The sequence below is a fragment of the Canis aureus genome, chromosome X, assembly GCF_053574225.1.
Source record: "Canis aureus isolate CA01 chromosome X, VMU_Caureus_v.1.0, whole genome shotgun sequence".
Classification (NCBI taxonomy): Eukaryota; Metazoa; Chordata; class Mammalia; order Carnivora; family Canidae; genus Canis; species Canis aureus.
In genome coordinates this window covers 106448745-106475826 of record NC_135649.1, presented here as the reverse complement: position 1 = coordinate 106475826, position 27082 = coordinate 106448745, and the positions used below count along the sequence as shown (strand labels likewise).

The following is a 27082-nucleotide window of genomic DNA, read 5'->3' as shown; positions in this document are numbered from 1 at the left end:
CATTTATCCTTTATATACTCTGTTTCAGTTATGTATGGCTACCTGACCAAGTGCTACTGAACAACCACTCTTGGCTCACAATTCTGCAATTTCCAAACCTGGTTAAGGCTTAAGGATCATTGCCATTCACTTGTGAGCTTGTCTGTCACAGAAGCAAGGGGATGCAACTACCTTTGAAAGCAGTGATCCCTTTCAATCTGTTACTTTTTTAAGATTACATTTGGGAAACTAACTTCTAACTTCTGAGTCTACAGTGATTTTCTTAAAAATTTTATTTATTATTTGACGAGAGAGAGAGAGAGAGAGAGAGAGAGAGCAAGCACAAGCAGGGTGAGTGGCAGAGGGAGAAGCAGGTTCCCTGCTGAGCAAGAACCGCCCCCCCCCAATGTGGGGCTCAACGTGGGGCTGGATCCTAGGACCCTGGGGTCATGACCTGAGCTGATGGCAGCTGCTTAACCAACTGAGCCACCCAGGTGCCCCTATAGTGATTTTTCAACAGGTTCTCAGATAAAAAAAAAATAAATGGTATGTTGACTGGCAGGATCTTTTCAAACCCTGCTGTTGCTTTGAATGTTTATAGATATAAACTGGCTAGAGCAGATACAGAATCATAGGAAACCTTAGGGCTGGAAGGGACTTTAGAAATTTTCTCTTTCATATCCCTAAAATCCTACATAGGATCATAGTGACAGTATTAGAATTTATTTTCTTTGCCCATTTCAATGAGAAAGAAGGGTGTGTTTAGATTTTTAAAAAAATAATTTTGTGGGTGTGGTTATTAAGTTGTTATTACTGTGGTTACTAGAAAACAGATTATCTTGGCTTTCACTGAAGAAAATCAAAGGATTATACTCTGAGATTCATGCTTGTAATTTTCTCCAAATTACATATTTACACCATAGATCTCTGAGTTATGGAGCTATAGGAGTAATTGTTGGACATGAATTTACACACGGATTTGATAATAATGGTAAGTACTGGTTCCGTTGTATAAGCTGCCACTTTTATGATAATGTTGATGATATGGATGTTAATTGTTGCTATTATCTTTGCATAGTGGCATCATCATAGACTGAAGATTATCCAAAGCAGTATGATTGCTGATTGAAAACTTTCTCCCATGTCTTGCTGTGATAGCTTGCCATAAATAAATAATTGTTCCCATTGGTGATGGGCTAGCATGAAAAAAAGACCTTGTAATTTCAGTGAAATTAGCTTTGCATTTAGATCAGATTGCTATAGCTGCCACGAGCGTTACACGAATTGCTTCATAGCTTCTCCCCTTTGTCATTTTTTTATTCACCATCTTGAGATGCTGTCCCTGGAGGTGTGAGCTCTGCTCCCAAGATGATTATAAATGCTGCCAAGTTAGGACTCACCCAGTTAGGACTCTGGAGCTTGGCTGCCTTATCCCATTATACTATTGCAAGGATTATGCAATGCTTAAGCTCTGTTTTTCTGTATCCTGGCATATATTCAGAATTTTGTTAAAAGGCTACACTTTCCTAATAATGTATAATATATAAGAATATGCTATGTATCCTGATGACATTTAAGCACAAGAACAGAGTATGACATAAACTACTGAAATTAGCACCCTTTGAGAGTCATCATTTTTCATCAACACTCCTTTCGCCTTTACCTTTGAGCATTATTGAGAGTCACATGAAATGTCTAAAATTTATGAATTAGCCACAAATTACAATTATGATTGTATGGCAGATTCAAGAAGCTGGCTGGCACAAGGCAAGGTTGTGTAGAGGGACCTCTTTCTTCCAAGCTTGTGGGGTCTCCAACATCCTTTCCTGGATGCCTACACCAGGGCCAGACTCTTTTGGTTCTTCTCCTTCTGGACAGTTCTTCCTGTGCTCCCAGCAGCCCTTCCTGAGTCACTTAGGGTTTCTATTTCTCTGGTGTCTCCCCTCCCTATTAAAACGTAGCTGCTTTATAGTCATCACAATCTCCAGAGCTACACTTTCTATCTTTGCATGTTTATCTAAGATGAGGATATTAGCTAAGAAACATAACCCAGTAGTGATCTCTTGGTTCTGGGGCCTTCTTCCTGGGAAATATGAAGTACAGTTCTCCTCCTGAATCTTTTGGAGGCCTTCTGGAGCCATTCTCAGAGGACATGATCTAATGATGGCAATTGCATTCTGTAACCAATACTTAGAACAGAGAGTTACATGGTTAACTACATACCTAGTAACTGTTTAATGATTGGTTGGATAGTGTGTGGAGGACAGTGACTCCATGCTCTCCTTGGGGTGTTGGTAGTGGCATCCACCCTTGCCAAAGAGCTTTGGATTATTTCAATTTGCTTTGTGGACTTTTGTATAAGCCCAGTGAAGAGTTCTTTGCATAATTAAATTTAAACCAATAGTAATCTTGAATATAAACGATAGTCCAAATCTACTCAAACTTTTTTTGAAGGGTATAGACAAAACAGAGAGTGAGCCTGTAGCAAAAAACAACATGTAGAATTAATCTTTTTTTCCATTATGTTTTGGAGATTTCCATTCTGGTTCCAAGTTCTCTTTTTTGGAGCAACCTTCCTTGTCACAGCAGGACAGATGGGCCTTCTATGCACACTGGTGGCTGTGGGATGATTCATAACAGAGGTTTTATGTGTCTCTCAGCTCCTAGCACTGTGGAGGAAATACGTTCCTATAAGGCTGAGTCAGGGGCTGTGGTCTCACAGTGTGAATGACTCACTGGGCTGGGCCTATGGATCGTTTGGAATTTCACTGGTAGTGGTGCTCCACCTCCCTCCATGGGCTTTCTGAATGAAACCATTTCATTTCATAATCTAGAGAACATTTTCGGTCATATCAGGTGAAAATAAAGAATTCAAGATTGGTTCACAGTGTACATGCCATAAGTTGATGAATCTTATTTTTAGAATGTTCTTTGTTGCTTAGAAGGAAAGAACTTCTTTAAACCTCTTTCTCCCCTCCACACTGCCTTTTACAATTAACTTGTGACAGTGGTGAGGAGGTGGGAGCTGCTTCCAGGAGTGACCCTTGCTACTGGGACTGCTTTTTCAAGGTCTGTTGAATTGAGGGAAAGGGAAAATGAAGAAATTAGTTTCCATAAATAGTACAGATTTCTTTTTAAAAGTTTTTATTTAAATTCCAGTTAGTTAACATATAGTGTAATGTTAGTTTCAGGTATACAATACAGTGATTCAACACTCCTTATATCAGCCTCTGCTCATCCCAGGTGCACTCCTTAATCTCCATCACCTATTTCACCCATGCAACCAGCCCCTCTTCTCTGGTAACCATCTGGTTGTTCTCTAGAGTTAAGCATCTGTTTCTTGATTTGCCTCTCTTCAACCCCCCTTTGCTCATTTGTTTCTTAAATTCCACATATGAGTGAAATCACACGATATTTGTTTTCCTCTGACTTATTTCACTTAGCATATACTCCCTAGCTCTATCTCTGTCATTGCAAATGGCAAGATCTCATTCTTTTTCATGGCCGAGTAATAATACACACACACACACACACACACACACACACACACACACACACACACACACCACTTCTTTATCCATTCATTCCATTCATCTGTCGATGGACACTTGGGCTGCTTCCATAATTTGGCTATTGTAGATAATGCTGCTATAAACATTAAACAATGCTGCTATAAACATGTATCCCTTCGAATTAGTGTTCTTGTATTCTTTGGGTAAATACCCAGGAGTGTGGTTGCTGGATTGTGGGGTAGCTCTATTTTTAACATTTTGAGGAACCTCCCTACTGTTTTCCACAGTGGCTGCACCAGTTTGCATTCCCACCAACAGTGCAGGAGTGTTCCTTTTTCTCCACATCCTCACCAACACTTGCTATTGCTTGTCTTTTTGATACTAGCCATTCTGACAGGTGTGAGGTGATAGCTCATTGGAGTTTTGATTTTCGTTTCCCTGATGATGAGTGATGTTGAGCATCTTTTCATGTGTCTGTTGGGCATGTAGATGTCGTTTTTGGAAAGATGGTGTAAACCCTATCAAAATATCACCAGCATTTTTCACAGAGCTAGAGCAAAGAATCCTAAAATTTGTATGGAACCACAAAAAACCCTGAATAGCCAAAGCAATCTTGAAAAAGAAAAGCAAAGCAGAGGCATCACAATTCCAGACTTTAAGCTATAGTACAAAGCTTTAGTCATCAAAACAGTATGATACTGTCACAAAAATAAACACATAGATCAATGGAACAGAATAGAAAACCCGGAAATGATTCCACAAATATATGGCCAATTAATCTTTGACAAAGCAGGAACGAGTATCCAGTGGGAAAAAGACAGTCTCTTCAACAAATGGTGCTGGGAAAACTGAAGAGCAACATGAAAAAGAAAGAAACTGGACTGCTTTCTTACAGCATACATAAAAATAAATTAAAAATGGATTAAAGATCTAAATATGAGACCAGAAACCATAAAAATCCTAGAACGCAAGTAATACAAATATCTTTTAACTTTCCTTTTGGCTAGGTAGAAAATATGATAAAAATGGAAACCTGGATCCTTGGTGGTCTACTGACTCAGAAGAAAAGTTTAAAGAAAAAACCAAGTGCATGGTTAACCAATATAGCAACTATTATTGGAGGAAAGCTGGCTTAAATGTAAGTACTTCTCTCCCTCCCTCTGCTGCTCCTCCTGCTTGTTCTCTCTCTCCCTCTCTCTCTCTCTTCAAATAAATAAATAAAATCTAAAAAAAAATGAAATGCAAATTCTTGAGGCTTACTTCAGCCCTCTTGACCCAGAATCCTGGAGGGAGGGAGCGGGGCACTGGTCTTCAGGCAGTCTGTCTTTTCATAAGCCCTCAGGTGACTTGACTCTGATACAAGCTCAAATTTGAGTATCACAGGCCTAAACATTAGTTTGTTTTCCTAGATTTAGATAAATGTAAAAAATATTGCAGTAAACATAAACAATAACATTCTTATGAATCTATACTCCCTATCATTTTTAAAAATTTCCTTCCAAATTACTACTTAAGTTTAACTCATTGAAATAAATCTCACTAATTTGAATTAATGACTGAATCGGTTAAGAGATGTTATAGAACTTTGAACAAAAGAAATGTACTTTTAAAATGTTTATTTTCTATTATATTTACATGCATACATTTCCATGAAGGCAAGAATGAAATTTTTTACACGCCATTTGTGTGCATTAAATTTTGTTCCTTTCTTGCCTTGCCTTCACCCCCTCTTGGCACTCTTTTCTTCCCTACCTGTCATTCATCTGAATCACCTTGCTACACTCTTTCCGTGCTCACCCAGAAAAAGACACACACCACAAACTCCTTTAGCTAATGGTTTTCAGTGGCTGCCTAGAAGTCCACAGTGGGAACATACTCTAACATAGTCACCTAACCTCTTATTGAGAGAGGTCACACTTTGTCTCCACTTCTTTTCCCACAGCAAGTGCTGCTGTAACTCTCATTATGTACATATCCTTTATGTCCACCAAGGAGAAATTCCTCCTGTCACCAACAAGTTACTATATTCATATTCCCACCAGTGATACATGAAGGAGCATTTACTTATTCAGTTATTTTCTCACCAATATATGAGAACTTTAAAAAATATTACAGATGTTAAAATTTTGTCCTTCACATTACAGTGTTTTCTCCCAGATATATTATGCATCCATTGGACTTTATGTATGGCATCTTTTGACATACGAAAAGTAAACATTTCTATAGAGCCAAAGATACCTATTTCTCTTAAAAAATAGTTTCTGCATTTCCATTCTATATCATATATATAGCCTCTTGGCTCTTCTGGAAAGGTTTTTGTTGTTATTTTACATTTGAATCTTCCTGCATGTAAAACATTTTTTTATGGGGTTTAATGTGAGAGTTCACTTTTCTTCCAAAAGGATAGCCAATTGATCCAATATCATTGACTAAAAGACATTTTTTCTCACTGAATTGAATGTTTGTCAAATTTTAGAAATCTCCTATATATTGACATCCATTTTTAGATTGTGTATTCTATTCTGCTGGTCTGTTTGTTGGTTTCTACACCAAGGTCTCATTACCATGGATATATGGATTGTTCTGGTATCTGTCAATACAAGCTTTCCCTCACTTTTCTTCCTTTATGTGCTTGGCCATTCTCAGGCAAATATACTTCTGTATATGGTCCAAGATCATATTACCTATTATCACCCTGTCCCCCAAAGAAAATCCCATTGGGATTCTAAGGTAAATAATATTCAGTGTATGGAATTGGCATTTTTATGATATAGTCTTCTTGTTCAAGAACATGATATGTCTTTTTATCTGTTTGGCTCATTTTAAGTTTTCCAATACAATTGTATAGTTTTCACTATATATTTTATTTCCTGCAAATTATTTTTACTTCTTTTTTGTTTTCCTTATTTTGTTGGTTTGATCAGGTTTTCATGCCCTCTCCCTACTATTAATATTTTCTTGTAGTTCTTTTTTTATTGCATTTGCTGCCCCTGCTTTCATAATTACAAGAAATAGATGTCTTAGGAACTGGGTGGCTCACTAGTTGAGCTCTGCCTTTCGCTCAGGTCGTGATCCTGGGGTCCTGGGATGGAGTCCCACATCAGGCTCCCCACAGGGAGTCTCCTTCTCCCTCTGCCTATATCTCTGCCTCTCTCTCTATGTCTCTCATGAATGAATGAATGAATGAATGAATGAATGAATGAATAAAATCTTAAAAATAGAAGTAGATTTCTCTTGTTGGATCTGACAATAAGAGACCAATAATGAAGAATTGTTGGTAGGATATGGATCTGCAGGAAGCCTTTACTCTAAAATACACAGGCACACACTATGCTCCTAATTTGTGTAGTCAAGGGGACAGCATGTAACAGAAGCAAGAGACCTGGGGATCCCTGGGTGGCACAGCGGTTTGGCGCCTGCCTTTGGCCCAGGGCGCGATCCTGGAGACCTGGGATCAAATCCCACATCAGGCTCCCGGTGCATGGAGCCTGCTTCTCCCTCTGCCTATGTCTCTGCCTCTCTCTCTCTCTCTCTGTGACTATCATAAATAAATAAAAATTAAAAAAAAAAAGAAGCAAGAGACCACATAGAACTGACGGTCTTCCTGATTCTTCAACCATATTGAACACCAGGAACACCACTCCTTGTCCAGGCAGAGAAACCAGAGGCTATATCCTTGAATAGTATCTCTAGCTCTTTCATCACTGTTCTGGAAAGCCATGTCTCTACCCATATATTTTTAAAAGATCTACAACTATGTCATGAGAAGACCTGAAATAGGTGCTTCTGCTTATCTGTTTTCAATTCAAAGACTATCAAATTGTGAAAATACATCTTGAATATATTTTGCTTCAAGAAAAGCATAGAGGAGGGGTTCTAGAGTCAGACAGAGGTTCAAATCTTGATTCAACCAATTACAAGTTTTGTGAATTTGGGACAGTTGCTTAACATTCCTGAATCTCAGAGTCTTCATCTGTGAAATAGGTCACTCTTTCTGAACTCAGTCATTTGTTTAAAGAATTAAATGACTGAAATTGGGTACAGGACCAGCATCATAGTGTCTGACATGCAATGCATCATAGCTAATATTATTACTACTTTGTGGTATACTCAAAGGCACCCCATCCTAGGGAAAAACAAAGCCAAAGACTTTGGGGCTGGAAAAAAACAAACCGAACAAAAAGCACTATTAGAACAGTTTTCTTGGATGAAGGGAATGCATATTTCCTGATGATTGTTATATGCAGACTTGGGCGGTAGACTTTTCAGTTATCTGAAACAAATTTAATCCTCATACTGGTTCTCAAAGGTGTACATATTGCTGGCCCATTTATGTATAAGAAAACTGAGGCTCAAAGAGATAAAACCCATAGTAGAGTCTAGATTAGAATTTAGATTGGTGTGACTCCAAGATCTATATTCTTCCCTCCATATCATGCTGTCATTCTCTTATTTTAAGTTCATTTTACTCCTAGATGGTGTGTTGGTGGGAAGACTATTCTACAGCATCCATTTGAGCTAAAATGTCAGATACCGAAACTACCAGCAAATGTGTGCTTTGTCACAAGGATGATAGAAAGGGGATGCCTGTGTTGGCATCAATCCAATCAACTGTCAGAAAACAGCTTTAGTCTTGTTCCCAGAGAAAAGAGAGTGGCTTCCTTTGTGGATATAAAGGACTGTGCTTTATTTTCTGGCTCTGTTTGGGGATGTTGGTCCTCTATGCCTGAATCCTTTGCAGTGAACTGGAGAGAGCTCCAGTAGAGTGCCACAGCAGACTGTTAGCAGCTCCTGAGTCTTGAGAGGCAAACCTATGGCCAATATGGTCTACTGAGGTGCTCTAGAGTGGGAGGACCCAGAGGGGCGAGGCTATTCTCCAAACCTCCAATTTTGATAAAACTTAGAGGAACCAGGAAGGAGATTAAATTCGAGTGTGAGTGGATATAAATAGAAGCACAGGAGTCAAGAGCAGTCTTGACTTGAGAAGCTAGCATATTACCAGACTCTGGAGACAAACTGCTTGGGTTTGAATCCCTGTGAAATGTGGGTGCTTCATTTAATCACTCTTAGGGAAGGTTCACTGGAAGCAAAACCCAAGAAGGGGTTTCTTAGGTGACTTATTTAGGAAGCAGTTTCAGGAGAAACCTATAAGAGGATGAGGAAAACATGCTGGTTTCAGGAGTTTAGCCTCAGCCTGATCCCATAGAAGGTTTTGGAGCCTGAATCGCACCACAGAAATTGTGGTGAGTAAGAGGCTAGACAGTTCTAAGTGCACATTGGTCAGTTGCTGAGAGGTAGGTAGGGGATCACCTCCCAGGAATCTTCGGTGACGCAGCTCCCCTAAGCTAAGCTTAATCTTTTGAGCTTGTAGCAGTCATAGTAATAGGTGCTCAGTGTTGGTGGAAAAAAGGGTTCTGGTGTAATACTGACAACATCTGTTCCACTATCTGAGCTTTTCTTTCCCACTTTGTTAGGCAAGGGTGGTGGTAACAGCACTTACCTTGTGGGATTGTCATAAAAGAAAGAATGTATGTGAAAGCAGGAGTGGGAACTTTGGGGGACAGAAGCATTCTGGGTGATTGCAGAAAGAAATGTTTTTTGCAATCACTTTGTTTTTATCCATTGGTATTACTTGATACCTGGGTGATATTACTTGTGGTATTACTTGATACTTGGGCTAGTTTAAAAGTCAAGAGTGGGTAGGTAGGATCCATGGATTTAAAGTTTAGAGCAGAGTGTATAGATTTCATGTTGCTGCTATCACAAATCACCACAAAATTAATGACTTGAAAGAACACAAACACTGTTTTTTAAAAAAGATTTTATTTATTTATTCGAGAGAGAGAGAGAAAGAGAGAGAGAGAGAGAGAGGGGCTCCCTGCGGAGAACCTGGCGTGGGACTCAATCTCAGGACCCCAGGATCATGACCTGAGCCAAAGACAGACGTTCAACCGCTGAGCTACCCAGGTGTCCCACAAACACTGATTTATACAGTTCTGTGTGTCGCACTCAGGTCTCAATGGGCTAAAGTCAAGGTGTAAGCAGAGCTGCTTTTTTTTTTTACTAGCTGCTCTAGGGGAGAATCTATTTTGTTGCTATCCCTAGCTTTTAGAGGCTGGCCACATGCCTTGGCTCATGGCCCCTTCTTTCTTCAGAGCCAGCAATGGCTGGTCACAGCTCACATTGCATCACTCTGACACCCTCTCTTGACCTCCTTTTCCTCTATTTACGTGGACCTTTCTAGTTACATTGGACCCACCTGGATAAGGCAGGCTAAAGTCTCAGGGTCCTTTACTTAATCATATTTTAAGAATTCCTTTGCCACATAAGATAACCTTTCCATGGGTTCCAGGAATTTAGGACATCTAGGAATTTAGGATATCTTTGATGGGTTTGAGGGGTGGGCATTATTCTGCCTCTTATGTAGGGATTGACAAACTTTGTCTTCAGAGGGCCAGACTGTATGGAGTTTCGGTTTTGTGGGCCATAGGTCTTTGTGGCAACTCCTCAGCTCTGCTGCTGTAGCAAGAGAGCAGCCACAGACAATATGTACATGAACGGGCATGGCTGTATTGCCCTCAAACTTGAATTATGGACACCGAATTTGAATTTCATGTGATTTCCATATACCACAAAATATTTCCCTTCTTTTGATCCCCCCACCCCAGCCATTGAAAAATGTAAAGTCCAGTTTCACTCTATATCCTGTATTAAAACAAGTAGCAGGTTGATTCTGGCTTGTGGGCTATATTGGTTTGGAGTATTTTTTGTCCCAGCCTATTTAGGGATTTCAGAAACAATCTTTAGGTGTTTAGAGGAATTTCTTCACCATGCTTGGCTGGTTATCCTACACATTGCAGACCTTGACCTTGTGGCCTGTGCTACTTCTGTCTGATTTTTGTCTCCCATGAGAACTATCCTCCTTTTAATTTTTTATGGAAGTTGCTGAAGGTAAAATGTTGATGGTTGGTGAAGTTTTGTTCCTGTGTGGATGGTAAATGTCTGGAAATACAAGCACACTGAAAAGAATACTCAAATTATATGAATTAATCAGAGAAAGTAATCTGTGTATTGACATTTCTACTTTTTCTCCATTAAACCAGCGTCACTCAGAATATTGTTAACATTTTATTGGAGCTGGCTAAATTGGTGAGAATACAGAGGTGGGTGAGAAAGAAATGCGTAGCATAATAAAATAGAAATTATTATATTCAGGAGCACCTTGCTGGAGTTCGTTTGCCATCTCACAATATATTATGACTACCTGTGATTTATTGAATGTAATTTTCTCTTTAAAATATGGCACTTTTTCTTGCTATCATATTTATGTCTCTTGCTGAATGATAGTTGGCTGAAAAACACTCTTTCTTTTTCTTCTTGTTAGGTGAAGGGGAAGCGGACCCTGGGAGAAAATATTGCTGATAATGGAGGTCTACGGGAAGCTTTTAGGGTATGCACTGCAGCATTTGCTGTGATTTTTAAAATTAAACTATAGAATGCCATGTGGGTGCACCTCAATTTACACTGCAGACATATTCTTGAGGAGTTAGATTTCTGTCAATTCTGTGAATTTCTGTAAATAGAATTATATTTTCACATTGACTCTGTCATACTGTATTATATGAATAGAGCTGCATTTTTTTCTTTTTTCTCTTTTTGGGGTATAAAGTCACCTTAAAGAATAATATTTGTTGTTAAGAATCATGTATTTAAAGGATAGTTTCCAGTAGATGCATTCACAGTAATATCAAAGCATGCTACAGAAATCTCCTTGGGGCTACGTTCATATGAGTTTTCCTGGAGTACTCTGTCTCGATAGCCCTTGCAATTTTCTCTTAAAATACCAAACTTCTCAACTGTGGCCAGAGGCAGGTGGTTCTCATATAGCGGGCCAGGTAAGAGTCCATAGTAAAGTTTTCATCATCCTCTGGTCCTTGGTTAAACAAGAAATGAGGATGATGTGGACAGATTTTCATAAAGGTAAATGCATTTAATGTAAAGACCAGGCTGTTGTTCTGAGGTTACCTCCTTCTGTATTCTGGTTAACACACATTTCATAAAATGATGGTGATTGAAGATGATAGTTCTCCCTTTTATTTGGAAAAATAAAAAATTGGCCCCAATATATTGACCCCAAAATTTATTTCCATAGTTCTTGCTATTGTGTTAGAAAACAAACAGCTTTTTTGGGGGGGGTAGTTTAACATGTGAATGCTTTGGCCCAGCTGCTTTTGTATCTATTGAGTGTAAAAATCTTTTTGCAGGTGAACCTGCCTCACTGTTAAGCAACACAACATTGATTTGCATTTCCAGGGGTTGGTTTTGTTAAAGGAAAACGTGACAGGATGCATTTTATACATGGTGGAGGATGTATTTAGGATCTCTGCTCTGGGTGAGAAAAGAGGAAAACAATCATTGCAGAGGATCATCCCTTCTGCTTCTCTCACCAGGCTTACCGGAAATGGATAAATGACAAGAGGCAGGGAGTTGAGGAGCCTCTCCTACCGGGCATCATCTTCAACAACAACCAGCTCTTCTTCCTGAGTTATGCTCATGTGAGTAAACCAATGAAGGGGCATCAGAGATGAAATGTGGGACTTTGGCTTGCTCCCATGGTCAAAGGTTTAGAACAGAAGGTTAGTGGTATAACTTTGATTGTAGCTAAAATTTTATCTTGCTGCTTATCTTGAGGATACTTTTCACCTTCTTAATGTTCTATGGAACATAATTAATTAACTGATTAAGTCAGGGTTTATTGATGTTGTTTATCAAGTGGGTTACAAGCCCTACCATAACCCACTTGATATTTCTTTAATTTATGCTGACTTCTTAAAGTATGTATTACACTTTATAACCATTTCTAGCAATTTGTTCTTTGGCTCTCATGGCCTTGCCTTTTGCTGTTTTTCACCTTTATTTTGCAAAATACTATCCCACCACTTTCAACCTGGGGGGGGGCCCTAAAGGCTGTGTTTTTCATGGCCAAATGAGTATGTGAAGACTGTGAAAGATGAAAACAACAAAAGCAAGGAGAATTGTATCACCCTTTTGTGAGTTTAATGGGTTTTCTGAGCAGAAATTGAAAAAGGATGTATACTCAAAAAGATATAATTCTGAGCTCAAGTCTCTGGCTAATGAGGCAAGTGCTAATTCTTTGTTGCTATTGGTTATTGCACTGGCTTATGTCACCAATGTGAAGGCCTCATTTTCAAAGCAGCCAGGGATGGTTCAAAGAAGGTTCTAATGCATGGCTTCATAGCGGGCAAAGGTGTATCTATAAGACCATGGTTGTTACCAGCACAACCTTCCTTTGCTCAGTCTTTGCATTGGCTCCTCGATAAGTTGATTCCTTCCCATATCTTTGGTTGAGTCTGGCTAAAGGATTCTCACCTTTCTGAGATCTTTTCTTTTTTAAAGCTGATATGACAACACTAAATCAATGATTTATCAACATGACATCAGTGAAACTGGAGTCACCAAAATGACCTTCTTTTTTAGTTTTCCTGTTGCTGTCAACACATCCCTGGTCTTTGGGTCTTCCTGGTTAGAATATCTAGATTCTTTGGTCTTACTTCATTTGTTTATCCTTATTTTTATGACATGGGTTCCCAAAGCTAGGTGTTTCATCCTTTTAACCTCTCTTTAAATTCATCTTCTCTTCTTCCTCATTCCCTTAATTGTCTGTAGACTAGCTCTTAAATCTCTTCTACTCTGTATTATCCCAACAGCCTGAGGGCATGTTTTTCTGACTTTGGCATCTTTCCACCACTGTCTTACATGCCCCTGAAATACCAGTCTTATTTCATAACTGACCTGCTGAGGGAACTGCAGTGACTCCCAAGTGCCTATCACATCGAGGCCAAACATGTGCAGCTGGCTCTCATAGTTCCGTCCAGTCTTATCCGAGTCTATGCAACCAGCTCTGAGTTGCTGCAGTTCTACCAGACTCGCCCTTAGCCAGGCAGGTGTCCTCACGTCCACCCTGCAGTGTTATGCCTATTACTATCCTGGGGCTTTGCTTTTGATTTTCCTTGTATAATGTGACCTCCTTCATACTCCTCCCCCTCAGATTATTTAATCCTATCTGTCTTTCAGGCTCCATCTCAAGTTCCCCCTCCTCCACATTTTCCACAAACTTCCCCAAGGACTCAGGTTCTTTCTTTCTCTCTCTTTTTTGAATCTCCAACTCCTTTTCACTTCTCTTCATTACTATGCAGTTGAGTCCTTGATTATTCTAAAAATGTTGAGGACTCTTATCTCCATAGCTCATCTTCTGGATCCTTATATTTCTTATGTATCTCCATAGCATCCAGCAGAGAGGCTGGGTACACTGAAGACACTTGACATTTTTAGATGAATTGCTTCAAAAGGATAAGACTAAGGAACAGTTTCAGTTAAGGAGACTTTTGGGGGGAGGCGGTCAGTACCGGGCCAGATAACTCAAACAAACAAACAAACAAACATAATATAGTTAGAATTTTCTAGAGCAGGGGTTGGCAAACCAAGACCCATGGGCCAAATATGGTCTCCTGTCCATTTTTGTAAAAAACTATTTTATTGGAAAAAAGCCATGCTCTTTCCTTTGTGTTACAGGTGGCCAGTTTTGTGCTACGGGCAGAATTGAGTAGTTGACACAGAGACCTTCTGATCTGCAAAGCCTAAAATACTTAATGTGTGCCCTTTGACAGAAAAAGTTTGCTGACCCTTGATTTAGAGGACAAAGTACAATGTCCGTTGTTTTTTACTTAATCAAAGCTCATCTTAGTTATATCCTAGTCCACAAAATCTTTTTGTACTTTAGTAAAGTAGACTAACTGGTAGCAACATTACCTTCATAGTTTTTGAAATGTCTTCAAATAAAATTCCTAAGCATATCTGATTTATTTTAAAACAAAGAGATTTGGGAAAAAATGGAAATCTATTTTATGTTACTAATGAGAAATTTATCTTGAAGGTTTTCCTACAGACAGAAGAAGGGGATTTTCAGTCTTTTGGTCATTGGAATAAGTCTGCCTATAGGGAGTAAAGTTATTTTCCCTCCTGAGAAGATACTAAGAAAATAGTCATAACCAGAGTGTGTTTTCAGAAGTCTCTTAAATGATTTATGAAGCAAAGACAGTACTATAACAATACTTTATAATCACGTAGGAATATAAGAAGAAATAACACAAGAAAAAACGAGGTAATAACAAATGCCAGAAACAACTTCATCTTGGCTACTAGCTTCTGAGGAAATGAAGGAATCACATTACAAAAGCATCTTCACAGTCCCACTTCGATGGTTTATCTTCATCAAAAGCAGTAGCATTATATCACCTTTTCTGCTTTGTATGTCCCCATAGTTTCCATGACCTGTTAATTTTTTCCCTCAGAATATTCTCCTTATCCTACTTCTCTCCATTCCTGTTTATATCTATTTAGTGGCCACTCATTGAGAACCTTCCTGAGGCCCCATAAATACTCTTCAAACTAGACTCTTATTTCCTCTATGCACCCCTGCCAGATGATTCTTTTAAAAACAGGATTTTATCATTTTCTTGCTCAAACAGCATGTTTAAATATAGTTTAAGTTCTTTAGCTTGTTGCTCAAGGCTTCAGAACTCTGGCACCATCCTCTCTCCCCGCTGGTCTGCCATTGCTGCCCATTACGCACCCCACAGTCCAGCCACACTGAATGCCTTGCTTTTTCTTCTCTCTCAGATAGGTCTTTGTTTTTTTAAAAGATTTTATTTATTTATGAGAGAGAGAGAGAGAGGGAGAGAGAGAGGCAGAGACACAGGCAGAGGGAGAAGCAGGCCCCATGCAGGGAGCTTGACGCGGGACTCGATCCCGGGACTCCAGGATCATACCCTGGGCTGAAGGCGGCGCTAAATCACTGAGCCACCCAGGCTGCCCTCAGATAGGTCTTTCCTTCCATGTTCTCCTGCACTTGGAATTCCCCCCATCATCTCGTGTCTCCTAGTTCTTTTCGCATTTCAAGACTATGTCATGTTTCCAGACACATTTTAAGTCAGGATTAAGTCAGTTCCAGGGCAGGAACAAACAATACACGGACAATTTCTTTTGTGGTTCTGCTCCCTGTCTGACCAGTTGACGGTGGAGCTCCACTCGTGGTTATTTCTCAAGGACTTGGGTGCTGGAGCCTTTATCTCAGCACGTGTTTACATGTTCACCATCAGAGGAGGAAAGTGAGATAAGGAAATGTCCAGTGGACCTTCCTGTGGCATCTTAGATTGTTCTTAAGACACTTGAAACTTCTGCTAGGTTTTTAAAACTTCCACAAGAATGTGCCATCTATCACTTATTAGGGTGAGGCAAACAAGGCACTTAGGTTGCAGAATACTAACTTCTCATGACTATCCTCAATTCGGTTTTTCCTGTTCGAGTGAGTATGATTGACTTTGATAAGGGCAATATATTCCAAGCATTATATCATTTGGGTTAATACATTGTCTGATTCCTGGGCATATACACTATTCTCTAGATTAAAGAAATTTGCCTGGAAACCTTCCTGATTTACTCAAATTGTGGAATTATGCACAACAATAAAACCTTCTACCCTGGGGATTAGAATAATAGATGTTGCTACTGATGAAGGTTTTATCTGATCTACCAAAACTGTTTGTCATCCACTGAGTCTAAAATTACTCTTCGATATAATTTGCAGCAGTTAAAGTGGTAGAAAGTGTGTAACTGAAAAGGAAACATAATTATTGGGATGCTTTTCTCTTCTAGGTGAGGTGCAATTCCTACAGACCAGAAGCTGCCCGAGAACAAATCCAAATTGGTGCTCACAGCCCCCCGCAGTTTAGGTAAATGGGCAGAATGGTGACCCTAATTTTTACCTATGCATCTCCCACCTCCTCCCCGACTCAGCCATCCCAGTGCTATACTAGATAGGAGATCTGAACAAAAGCCTGTATTGTGAACAGCGATATCTCCATTTTGCAGACAGAAGTATCTGGCCAAACAGAAACAGAGCATCTTTTCTTTCATTAGTAGGAAGCTAGTTTAGTCAGAATTCTCTCAAAAAAATTTCTGCAGTAGACATTCATGCATACCTCTAGTCCAGTGTTATCTCAAGGGATCCATGAGATAGTATAAGACTCCAAAGGTAGTTTAGAATCCAAATGATAGCTTTAGTATTAATTCGCATTTATTATCTTCCAGTTTTTGAAAGGCACCAGTCCATGGGTGCTCAGTAAACTGAAATATTTGATTTATCCAAACACCTACTTTTAGTGTGGAGGCCAAAATTGTCTCTTTCCTTAGACAAGGATGAGAGCTCACATACTGTGCCTTAAAACACATAGAGCTCTGGTTTATTTTGTGTTATAGAATATCCTATTTAATGCCTCTTGTTCTTTCATGCAGCCAACTGGCAGACATGAATGAGTACTGCTTTCTGAATAGCTCTGAACACAAAAGAGGATGTATGGTGATATTTAGCTATTAGAATTCGTATCTGAAGTCAAAACTGTGTTTTAGCCTTTAGTTTGAATCATTTTTTGCAACAGTTACTTCATGTGAAGGGAAAAGGATTATGAATTACAATCTTATGTAATTGTCAGAATGTACAAAATAATAAGTAAAAATAAAATTAAGGTTAGTATACTTACCCAGTGCTAGGTTCCTAGCACAGTTTGAGGGAGATTTTTTACAGTTGGGGTCAGAGAGAATTATAATGGGAAATACAAGAACTGTAATAATTTTTATTGATTGATTCTTTGCTTTGAACATGTTATATCTGGATAGCTTTATGTTTATTGAATCCATCAGCACAGTGCAGGAAAATCATCTAAAATTTCTCCTATATTTAAAAATCTTATTCCTAAAACCTTGCTTTAGAAATGCTTCAGATACTGGCTCTAAATTACCCAATAGCATAAAAACCTAATCACTGTGTTAGAAAATTCTCCCCCACTGGGCTAAACTGTCAAAAAAGTGCTGACAGTCTCTAATGGACCCAGATATGCTCCCACCAGTGACTGGTGCAGATGAAACCACACAGTAGATTAATTACGTAACAGATAAGATTTTAGAAACTAATTTCCTCTTACTGACTAGTTGCCTGGAATGTTGGATTTTAGCTGATAATTTGCAGAATGTACTTAACTAATTATCAGCTAAATTCTCTTTAACATTTGCCCAGGGTGAATCACGCTATGAAATATGCATTCCTACTCATACATCCCAGCTAAAACCCAAGAGGTTTGAATACAGGCCAGTGTATTCCTTCAAATGCCCATGGGTGACAAAGTCATTAGGGAAGAAATAGTAACGAAGAATGCTGAGTCTCTAGTCAAACCTTTGAACATGCAGTTGAATAAGAAATAGATGAGGGGGCAGTTTTTGCTGGCTTGTTAGTGATGTCTGCAGTAACTATAGATTTTGAGTACAGTAGGAATCACACAATGGAAATACCACTGCCAATTAAAGTGCTGAGTAGGAATCCACAGTCTTTACTGCAGTCAGGGAACTTGCAAGAACACCAGAATTTGGAACTAACTGCAGTAAAGCATTACTCATCAATAACGAGTACACACCATTCATTAGTTTGTTGTGTGGACCAAATTCTAGGTAAATGTGAATCTTTAAACATAATAGGAATTAAGCAAAAGTGTTTTTGTAGATCGAATGAGGTCTTGAAAGATAAAGATAGCAAGAGCATGCATGAATCTTACAAACATAAAATATTGAGTGAAAGAAGCCAGAAACGACAGAGTGTGCATACTATACTGTGTGATTCCATTCATATGAAGTTCAAAAACAGGCAAAACTAATCTCTGGCAATGGAGGTCAGACTAGTAGTTATCCTTGGAGGTCCTACTCGTAGGGCACACAGTGGAGCCTTCTAGGTGCTAGAAATATCCCATGTCTTGATCTGGGTGGTGGTAACATGGATATATACACATGAACGAAATTGATGAGCCTTACATTTCAAGTGTGTGCACTTATATCAGTCATACCTTCCATAAAAAGTAAAAAAAATGAGAAAGCCTAAATATTGGTTAATCCTACATTTTATAGGAATCTGTAAATTTACAAGACTATGCAATCATATACATGACTTATAAGAATTGTAAGTCCTACTGTATATAGGAATTTGAGGGTGTAGGGAAGATTAATAAGAGCAAATGCCAGGCATTCAGGAAGGGCTGGTTCTAATCTCAGCTCTGTGAATTTCTTTGGAAATTTACTTCTCCATTTTTGGCTTCAGTTGTCTCTCCTATAAACAGATGAAATGAATGCAACATCCCTGTGAGCAATAGGCTGCTACAGTTTTATCCAGAACCTGTTGATATAGAAGAATTAAATGACATGGGCTGTGACCTATCTTTTTCAGGGTCAATGGTGCAGTTAGCAACTTTGAAGAATTCCAGAAAGCCTTTAACTGTCCATCTAATTCCACGATGAACAGAGGCATGGACTCCTGCCGACTCTGGTAGCCGGACCGCTGGTTTATGCCATCCAGAGAGCCGTACGGTGCCAGTAGAGGCCACACTGAGCCCTCATCACCACTACCTTCAGCCTCTATTCCTCCGAGGACTCCTGTTTTCAGTGCATCTTCCATTATTTGGGTGTTGGTTGGGTTTAAACAATATACTCAAATGGTAGGGCTTAAGAAATGGAATATGAGAAGTGAACCAAGCAAGTATGTTTCTTCACAAAACCAAACCAACAAAAATAAATCCCTAGGCTACTTTTGTTAGAACATTATCTGCTGAATTGTTTCTCTTGTCCATTTTTAGTGTGTAGACAGTGAAGTGGTACAGACCATTTTAAGCCACAGCTTTGCAAGGGCCCTAAGTAGAATGTATCCAGAACAAAACTGAGTCTATTAAATCTGTACCTGTCGGTGATGAAGACATGTTCCTGGGTACCTGGTAGGCCTTACCGCTCTGCAGAACGCAATGCGAGGTTTTATGGATCGTCATTCCCAGCGTTTATTCACTCTGTGGTAGTTAAGTTAGAAATGTGTTGGAGTTTCGTTTTACAATTTTTTGCCTTTGGTTTTGCAGTCTGTTGGGATGAAAGTGCATCTCACAGCTTGTATCTGATGTAGCTGATTGCCCTGTTCAAGTCAGCATGAACAAAGCTGGCCAAAAGGGCCCTTGAGGAAGGGTTTCTGTTTATCAAGTAGAAAAAAGGAAAAAGGATGTGTCTTTAAGGCCAGAAGGAGTCAAAACTTCTAGTCACGCAATGGTAGGGACCCTAGAAGATGAAATCTCCACCATTTGATCTCTTCTTCCCAAGCCTCAGTGATTCTGTCTGCCAGACACTTTTCTTTAGTTCAATTCTTACTTGTCTCATTACCCTGATATATGTGCATTCTTCTGTTTCTGAAATAAGCGGGCATTGAGAAAGTGAAATTCTAATTCTCCGTTAGGGATGTATGGCTTTCATTCCCCTTTAGCGCCAAGGAACAAATACCATGTTGAGGTGGATGCAAAGTACCCTTGTGTTTTGGCTCAGCTAATGCTACTTCTCTTTGGAAAAAAGCTTTTTGAAAAATTTCTGGATTGAGGATATTTTCAAATCTATTGATTAAATTAAAAATTCCCTGCATAGTCCAAAGAAACATAATTTTCACTGTCCGAGCCTTGTAAAGGGTCTGTAAGGAAGAGCAGGACTAGGGTTTTGATCCTCAGGACTTTATGCTTTCAAGTGACCTCCTCCATCTCTCATTAGTGTGTGTGTAGGATAAAATCGTAATGGCCTGAAAGTGGTTACCTGGCATTTCCAGTTTCTTAAAATAGCTGTCCTCCCTCTGCATTATTCATCACATATGCAGTTTGGGTTAAGTGGGCCGATAGGAAAATCTCAAAAGTGAAAGGACAAATGCAGACTAACCATAGGAGGCTGTTTTGCACCCCTGTGATTTGTTGTCCTTTTTTATTTTATTTTGTTAAAGGTAAGTGTGTGCCATGTCCTTTGTAACCATGGGAACTTTGAAAGGGAGAAAAATGCAGGGGTCCCATCATGAAGACAGCAGTCACACTGCTTTAGAGGAGAGCGATTTTCCCCTGGACTCCGTCCTATCCAAACGAGCAAACTTTTAAAGGGCAGCTACAGTTTTCCTCCTTTTTTTAAACAAAGGCTTAATGCAACCTTCATTCGTGTTTTTAAAAGCAAGTGGAATTAGGGTTGAGCTGCTGGGAGTGTACATGCTTTTTCTCTGAAAGAATCATCCTGATTTGGTTGAGACATACAAGATACTCCTTGTTTTATCCTGGCACTTGGACAGTCAAAACCAGCTGCGCTTTCTTATGCTTATTTGAATGGCATTTTCCTTCTAGATTTCTCTTTCTAAACTCCAAATAAACACATTCCTGCAGGTCAGAGAAAGTGTTTGATACAAGCATCTAATTAGGGCTCTGGAAATGGGAGTCACTCAGTTGGTTGTTGGTTGAGGACAGCTGGTTGATGATCAGCTGGGGCCCTGTAGTTTCTGAATGATGTGGCTACCTTGTCCTGATTAACTTTACTTGACCGAAGTCAGTTACCCTGAAAGTTGTAGATAAGATACAATGGCCATTATCGACACAAAATAAGCCCAAATCATTGCTACTAGCTAGAACAATTTTCTGGTGGGGTTGGGATTTCCAAATACACCTCATGTTTAAATTTCAGATGACACTCATGTTCCTTCCACACTGATGGCTAAAGGAAGCAGTCGCTGATTAAGTGGTGGAGGGAAGAAGGTGAAATGCCAGTGGAAGGAGAGGTACAAAAGTAGGGAGAAGCTGGCCTCAATATGCCGCTGGAGAGAAAACAGGATTTGGGCAGCGCTTGCTCAGCACATTCCCTGGAGCAGAGCCATAAAGTCTTACAAAAATAATTATGGTAAATTAAACGGAAATGGGGTATTGGATCACAGACCAGGACTGCCAATAACACACTTCTCTGATTCACATACCAGATGTTCCGCCAGTGAACTCTTGTCTGGGTGTTGGAAGGAGTAGGTTTTTTTGGAAAATTCTCCAGATTAGTCAAGGATTTTAGGTCTATTAAGTGTTATTATTTGAGCTGATCACCATTGCCCCAAGTTTGTTCAGCTTTTCACCAACCACACAGCACTGGCCTCCTATTCCCATTTTTTCCCTTTTATGAGACAGACTTGGACATGACTAATGCAGCCTCGGGATTCGTAAATTATCCTGAAGTTTATTCAGTGCCTTTCCTCAATGGAGCTTAAAGCATAGCACATAAATTTTATCTTCTTTAGCCCTGGAGCATCGCTAGAAAGCAACAAGGAATGATGGCTCACCACACGGGTGATGCTCATGCCAGAGAAGTGGAGAGAGGTTTGAAATTGCTTTGTCAAGTATCCCAGAATCAGGAAAGGCAGCGTCTTTGTTCTTTGGGCTGCTGAGCTCTGCATTAACCTTCATCCCTTAGATCAACCCCATGTCTAAGTACATTTATTCTCTTGGTATTTCTATAATCACTTAGCATTTGATAGGCTTCATCTCTGATATTTTTAACATAATGTCGCAGTTGCATACTAAGTGAGGGAAGAATATGATTGTGTCATGCGGCGACATTGTCATCACCAGTGGCAGTGCCCCCACTGGTTTGAAGAAAGGTGTTCTTGCGTGATGCGTTTTCTATCTAAACGGTCATTATATTTTCTTCTCCTACTTGTGAAACAATGTGAATAACCATTTTAAGGACAATAAAAGGTTGAAGATTTTGTCTCTTCTCTTTTTATTTTTATGTACGTACGTATGTATGTTTCCTCTCTTTTAAAAAAATATTAGAATCGATCGTATCTGTTAACATGCTCAGTTGTGTTTTAGACAGTGCTATTTGTCCAAAAAGTACACAACGCACCGCACCCCTGGTTCCTTGGTTTAGGAAAGTGGGATTTGAATGCAGTGACTTTGTAGACACTGAGAGATTTGCGAGGTGGTCATTGTATTTTCTTCCAGAATATGAGTCAGCAGATGTGGTTTATTGCTTATGCAGGAATATTACTCTTGAGGAAAAGGGAGGCTTCTGAAGGAATTATCAGCCACAATAGGGCTGGTCTTATAAAAGTGACAGTGAGCATTACAGTTAGTATCAGGCCAAAGAATCTCTGTGCGCTCTCACCTTTCTTTAACAACCTCGTCCATTTATAGTCAGTCACTCAATCAACACAGCATAACTGAACACCTTTTCGATTATATCATGGAACTAGCTGTATTTAAGCACATTATATGCTGTCCCTGGGCCTCCGTGAGCAGTCTGGTCTTACGTGGGAGACAGATACATAAACTGTTGGAATCACCCTGCTTTGTGGCAAGTGTGGTGGTATCAAGGAGATTGGGTTATGGTTTGGTGCATAGAAAAGGAATTGCTCGACTCTCCTCTGGTGGATGCTGTCCGTGCTCTCTCTCTCTGTCCAAATCCCAGCTAGTCCCCTTTCCTGAGCACCCTAACCTCACCTTCTATGTGCTTCTCTAAGTGGCCATGGCTCTCTAGGATAGCTGCGCTCATGCTGCTGGAGCCTCTTTGCCCCAGGCACACTTAGAGAACTGCAGCAGCCTGGGATTTTGTATCCCCCAGTGACCTTTGGACAATGAGTGATGCACGACAATGCAAGCCTGTCTGTCTTGCCTGAGTCCAGACAGATCTAGAGGCATACCACAGAATTCATACTATTCTATGGGAGCATCTTGAGGTTAGGCTGGTAGGGTAAGTAGAGTCCCCTATTGATAACCTTAAACATCTTTTCTGGGACAGCCCAGGTGGCTCAGCAGTTCAGTGCCGCCTTCAGCCCAGGGCCTGATCCTGGGGTCTCAGGATCGAGTCCCATGTCAGGCCCCCTGCATGGAGCCTGCTTCTCCCTCTGCCTGTGTCTCTGCCTCTCTCTCTCTCTCTCTCTCTCTCTCTCTGTGTGTGTGTGTGTGATGAATGAATAAATAAAATCTTAAAAAGGAACCACACTGATATGTTCTAAGATCCGGAGAAGTACTGGTTTGTAGCTGGTGTGCCGTAGGGACTATGTACAGGAAGGAGAGGGCTACCAGACGGGTTACAGAATTGGTGGGTAATAAGTGACTGAGTGTGGCCTGTTAGCATTCCTCTTAGAGAGTTTGCTCTAGTTTCTGAGCTGATTCTCGAAATAAAAATTCTTACGTAGGGGGCAGTGACAGATGTACAGAAATGGCAGTTTATGAGCGAGCTCCGGGGTGCGGACACGAAGGAGGGACTTTGGGGAAATGGAGCCAAGGGGTCTAGAATTTCTCACGCTATGGTCTGTATGATAGAGTTTATGAGACACAAGAAGTATGAGTCTGATTCAATTGTTAGGTATATATCTAAGTGGACCTGATCAAAATTTGATGAAGGCGAATATTTCCTGTTAGGTCTGAGGTATTTGCACGTCCCTCAAGTTCAGTGTTTTGTAAATTAAGATCACACTAGCTGTTGAAACATTATCTTAATGGCTTAACCCAATTTAAGTTTATTTCTTGTTTTCATTGCATACAAAATGGGTATTAATGGTCAGTGAGCCTCTCTCTTCCAGTTGGTGATTTAGGGACCCAGGTTCCTTCCACATGTGATTCAGCCATTTTCAACATGATCGAATACAGGCTCATCTGACAAGAAGCTGGTGGAGGGGAAGAGGCCATGGAAGATCCTGAGTGGAAGGTTTGGTCTGGTCCCAGGAATTGTCTATGTCACCTCTGCTCATACTCCATTGGCTAGAGCTCAGTCATGTGGCTAAACCTAACTGCAGGGAAGCTGGGATAGATAGGCCAGCTGTGTGCCTGGAAAGAAGAGGAAATGGGTTTTGCTGTCAGCTGGCAATCCTGGCTGCACCTTCTAAAGTGAAATACGGGACAGTAACTTTGAGGTCATCTGAATTCTGGGAAATTGCTTTTGGGCACAGCACAATGAAAATTTTAAAATGCCATCGGTAGCCTGCAGTTTATTCTGTAGGAGTCTTTTTAATTAACAGCTTAATTGGATAATTTAATCCCCTTTAGAATTGGAGATATGAAAATGAAAATGAGATACTCCCTGTGATCTGACAATACCGTGCTTTAATAAACACACCAAAGTGAGCCCGGAAATGAGCACCACAAAAGCATTACCATAATTTGTGATCAGTGAAAGAAAACCTGATCTATAATTTTAATTATTTCTGAATGGCTTAGATACATGTTTCATTTGAATGTGTATTTTGTTTTGTTAATTGCCTCAATTAGGAAGATAACAGAATATAAGATTGTGTGGCTATGCTATAGATAGACAAATGTTCTAAGCTTTTAAAGTATATCCCATTGAGACAGTAAATAAAATATCCTATGAAATCAAATCTTGTGCTATGTTTTCTAGTATTTTTAGAGAATTTAGATGAAAGTTGTTTTACTTTTCCATCATGAGATGAGAAGTTATTCTTCATATTCTTATTTTATGCTTTCTCCACTTGAAAGACAAATTGAGGCTCAGAGTCCAAGAAACAAAGACGAGTGCCCAAATACGAGCCACGATCTCAATTCTGGCTTGAGATCCATTTTACAGAGAACGAAGAACTGAGTGATTAAGTTGCAATCCCCAATGTAAAAGCTACCTGAAAGACAGTATCATTTATGCTGGCAGGTGGGCTGAAATGTCTGCAGATGTCCTAAGCAAGAAGAGACATCTAGTTTACCATTTAGAAGTACACCCTGCCAATTTCCAAACTGATTCAGGAGTTAGTGGAATCAGTACCTTGCTTACAGTCACACAATCCTCCTACCCCATTGACATTTGATGAATGAAAAAAATAAGCCCACAGCTAATTTATTTAAAAATTGACCAGATTTTCAATTGACATTTATAAATGATTTGTGTGTGTGTGTGTGTGGGGGGGTGGCCTAGTAATCTTTCATGATGAAAACAGACTCCATTTCCTGAGAACCCCCACATCCTAGGTGCTCTACTAGGCTCTTACGTGCTTTACAGCCAATCCTCACAGCAGTCTTGCACAGAATTGTTGCTGTTTCTACTTCACAGGCGAGGAATACTTATGTGACTCACCACATTAGTAATTAGAGGAGTCAGAAAAAACGTCAGTTTTGTCTGACTTCAGAGCCCATTCTCTGATGCTCTACTGGGCATATGGAACAATGTTCACAAACATGATTTTGCCTTGTGACTTACCAAAGAATTCACATTATGTTCCAGAGTCATCTGTTAGAAAATAATGTGAAGAAAGGAGTCAGTCAGTTTACAGGTGTTTGTACTTGACGGTAGTTCCATCTTGAGACCTCCAGAAAGCTCTCTACAACCTGCTCTTCATGGATAATGCCAGCCACCATTCAGCGAACATGTACCACGTGCCACGTATGCACTAAATGCTTTATTTATTTTCATTTTCTAATCATTACAACCATTCAGATACCTATTGTCCCCATTTTAGAGGTAAGGGAACCTATAAGTTAATGACTTGCCCATGATCGTATTTAGCTAGCAAGTAGCAGGGCCAGATTTGAATCCAGGTTTATCCAAGTGCTCCCTTAGGCAAACATATAACCTTGATGACCCTAAGTCCTGGATTTCTGGGCTGAGCTATCCCCCCATTTCAGTTGATAGATTTTCCCTAAATTTACCTGTGTTCAGTCCTGTGACTGCCCATGCCCTCTCTGTTCAGTCTTCTAAAACCAGAATGTCCACCGGTCACTTTCTCCAGAGAACAAAGCCTCTGTGACCCTGCCTGTGGGTAGTTGAGAGCATGGGACTTCAGTTACTGACTTCCAAGCAGTCGCCTTGTCTTTAACCCTATCATGCTTACTGACCTTCACTCTTATTTGGAGCTTCCAAGGCTTGAGGCCTGTGGTATTCTACAGGCTGCTTTAACTTGCTTTTAGTAGGGGCATCTATTATTTTTGCCCATGTGGGCTTATACCTTTTTTATATTTTTAGTGTCTTTTTTGTGAGAGGGAGTATAGATCGATATCTGAGTAACTGGAAGTCTACATTTTGCTTTCTAATGGGAAAACATAACAAAAATTTATTTTGAAAGAAATGCTGCTATAGATACAGTTCTATACTGAATTATTGTCTTTACCCAGCAATATCTGTAACTAAAGAGCCTACAGCTTCTTTTTTAAACTGCTAAATATTGGGAGGTTTTGTTTTATGCAGAAACCAGTTCTACTTTTTCACAGTTATTTTAATAAAACAAGCATCATGAACATTTGGTATTTTCCATTTCTCCTGAAGACATATAACTTAGTCTTTGGAGAATTCATTTGAGATGAGAGGAATGTATCTCTGTCCACCTTCCAGAGTTGCCTAGGAATATGTTTAGGAGAATGCTAGAGTGGATTTGTCATGAATGTTCCAGAGGAAATTTTTACTTATCAACAAGGGCCAAGCTCGGTCCTTGGAGATTCACATTTTAACTCTCATTTGCACACACACACACACAGGCATGGTGCAGACTGAGTTTGAGTTAATGCACATAGTTTGTTGGGAAGAAATAAAAGCCTTTTTAAGCATAAATGGTTCTTCAGGAACTGAAAGCTCAGTGCCTCAATTTTATTGTAAGTATTGAATGAAACCATTTTAAAGCATTCAGCATGTTAAACCTACTCTACAAATACTACCAA

At 39.8% G+C, this 27082-nt stretch overlaps 1 protein-coding gene across 5 annotated transcripts in view; it reads left to right on the top strand.

Moving 5' to 3' along the window:
• Positions 1–22188, top strand: part of PHEX (phosphate regulating endopeptidase X-linked) — a 209922-nt gene extending 187734 nt beyond the window's left edge. For 4 of the 5 annotated variants that reach the window (XM_077890213.1, XM_077890215.1, XM_077890214.1 and 1 more), the window contains 6 exons: positions 903–970; positions 4499–4629; positions 10876–10941; positions 11942–12046; positions 16227–16303; positions 18838–22188. In XM_077890213.1, coding sequence (XP_077746339.1) covers positions 903–970; positions 4499–4629; positions 10876–10941; positions 11942–12046; positions 16227–16303; positions 18838–18940 — 550 coding nt within the window. In that variant the 3' untranslated portion in view covers positions 18941–22188. The remainder of the gene's footprint in view (positions 1–902; positions 971–4498; positions 4630–10875; positions 10942–11941; positions 12047–16226; positions 16304–18837) is intronic. The other variant, XM_077890216.1, reaches the window with a different exon arrangement.
• Positions 22189–27082: the final 4894 nt, after the last annotated feature.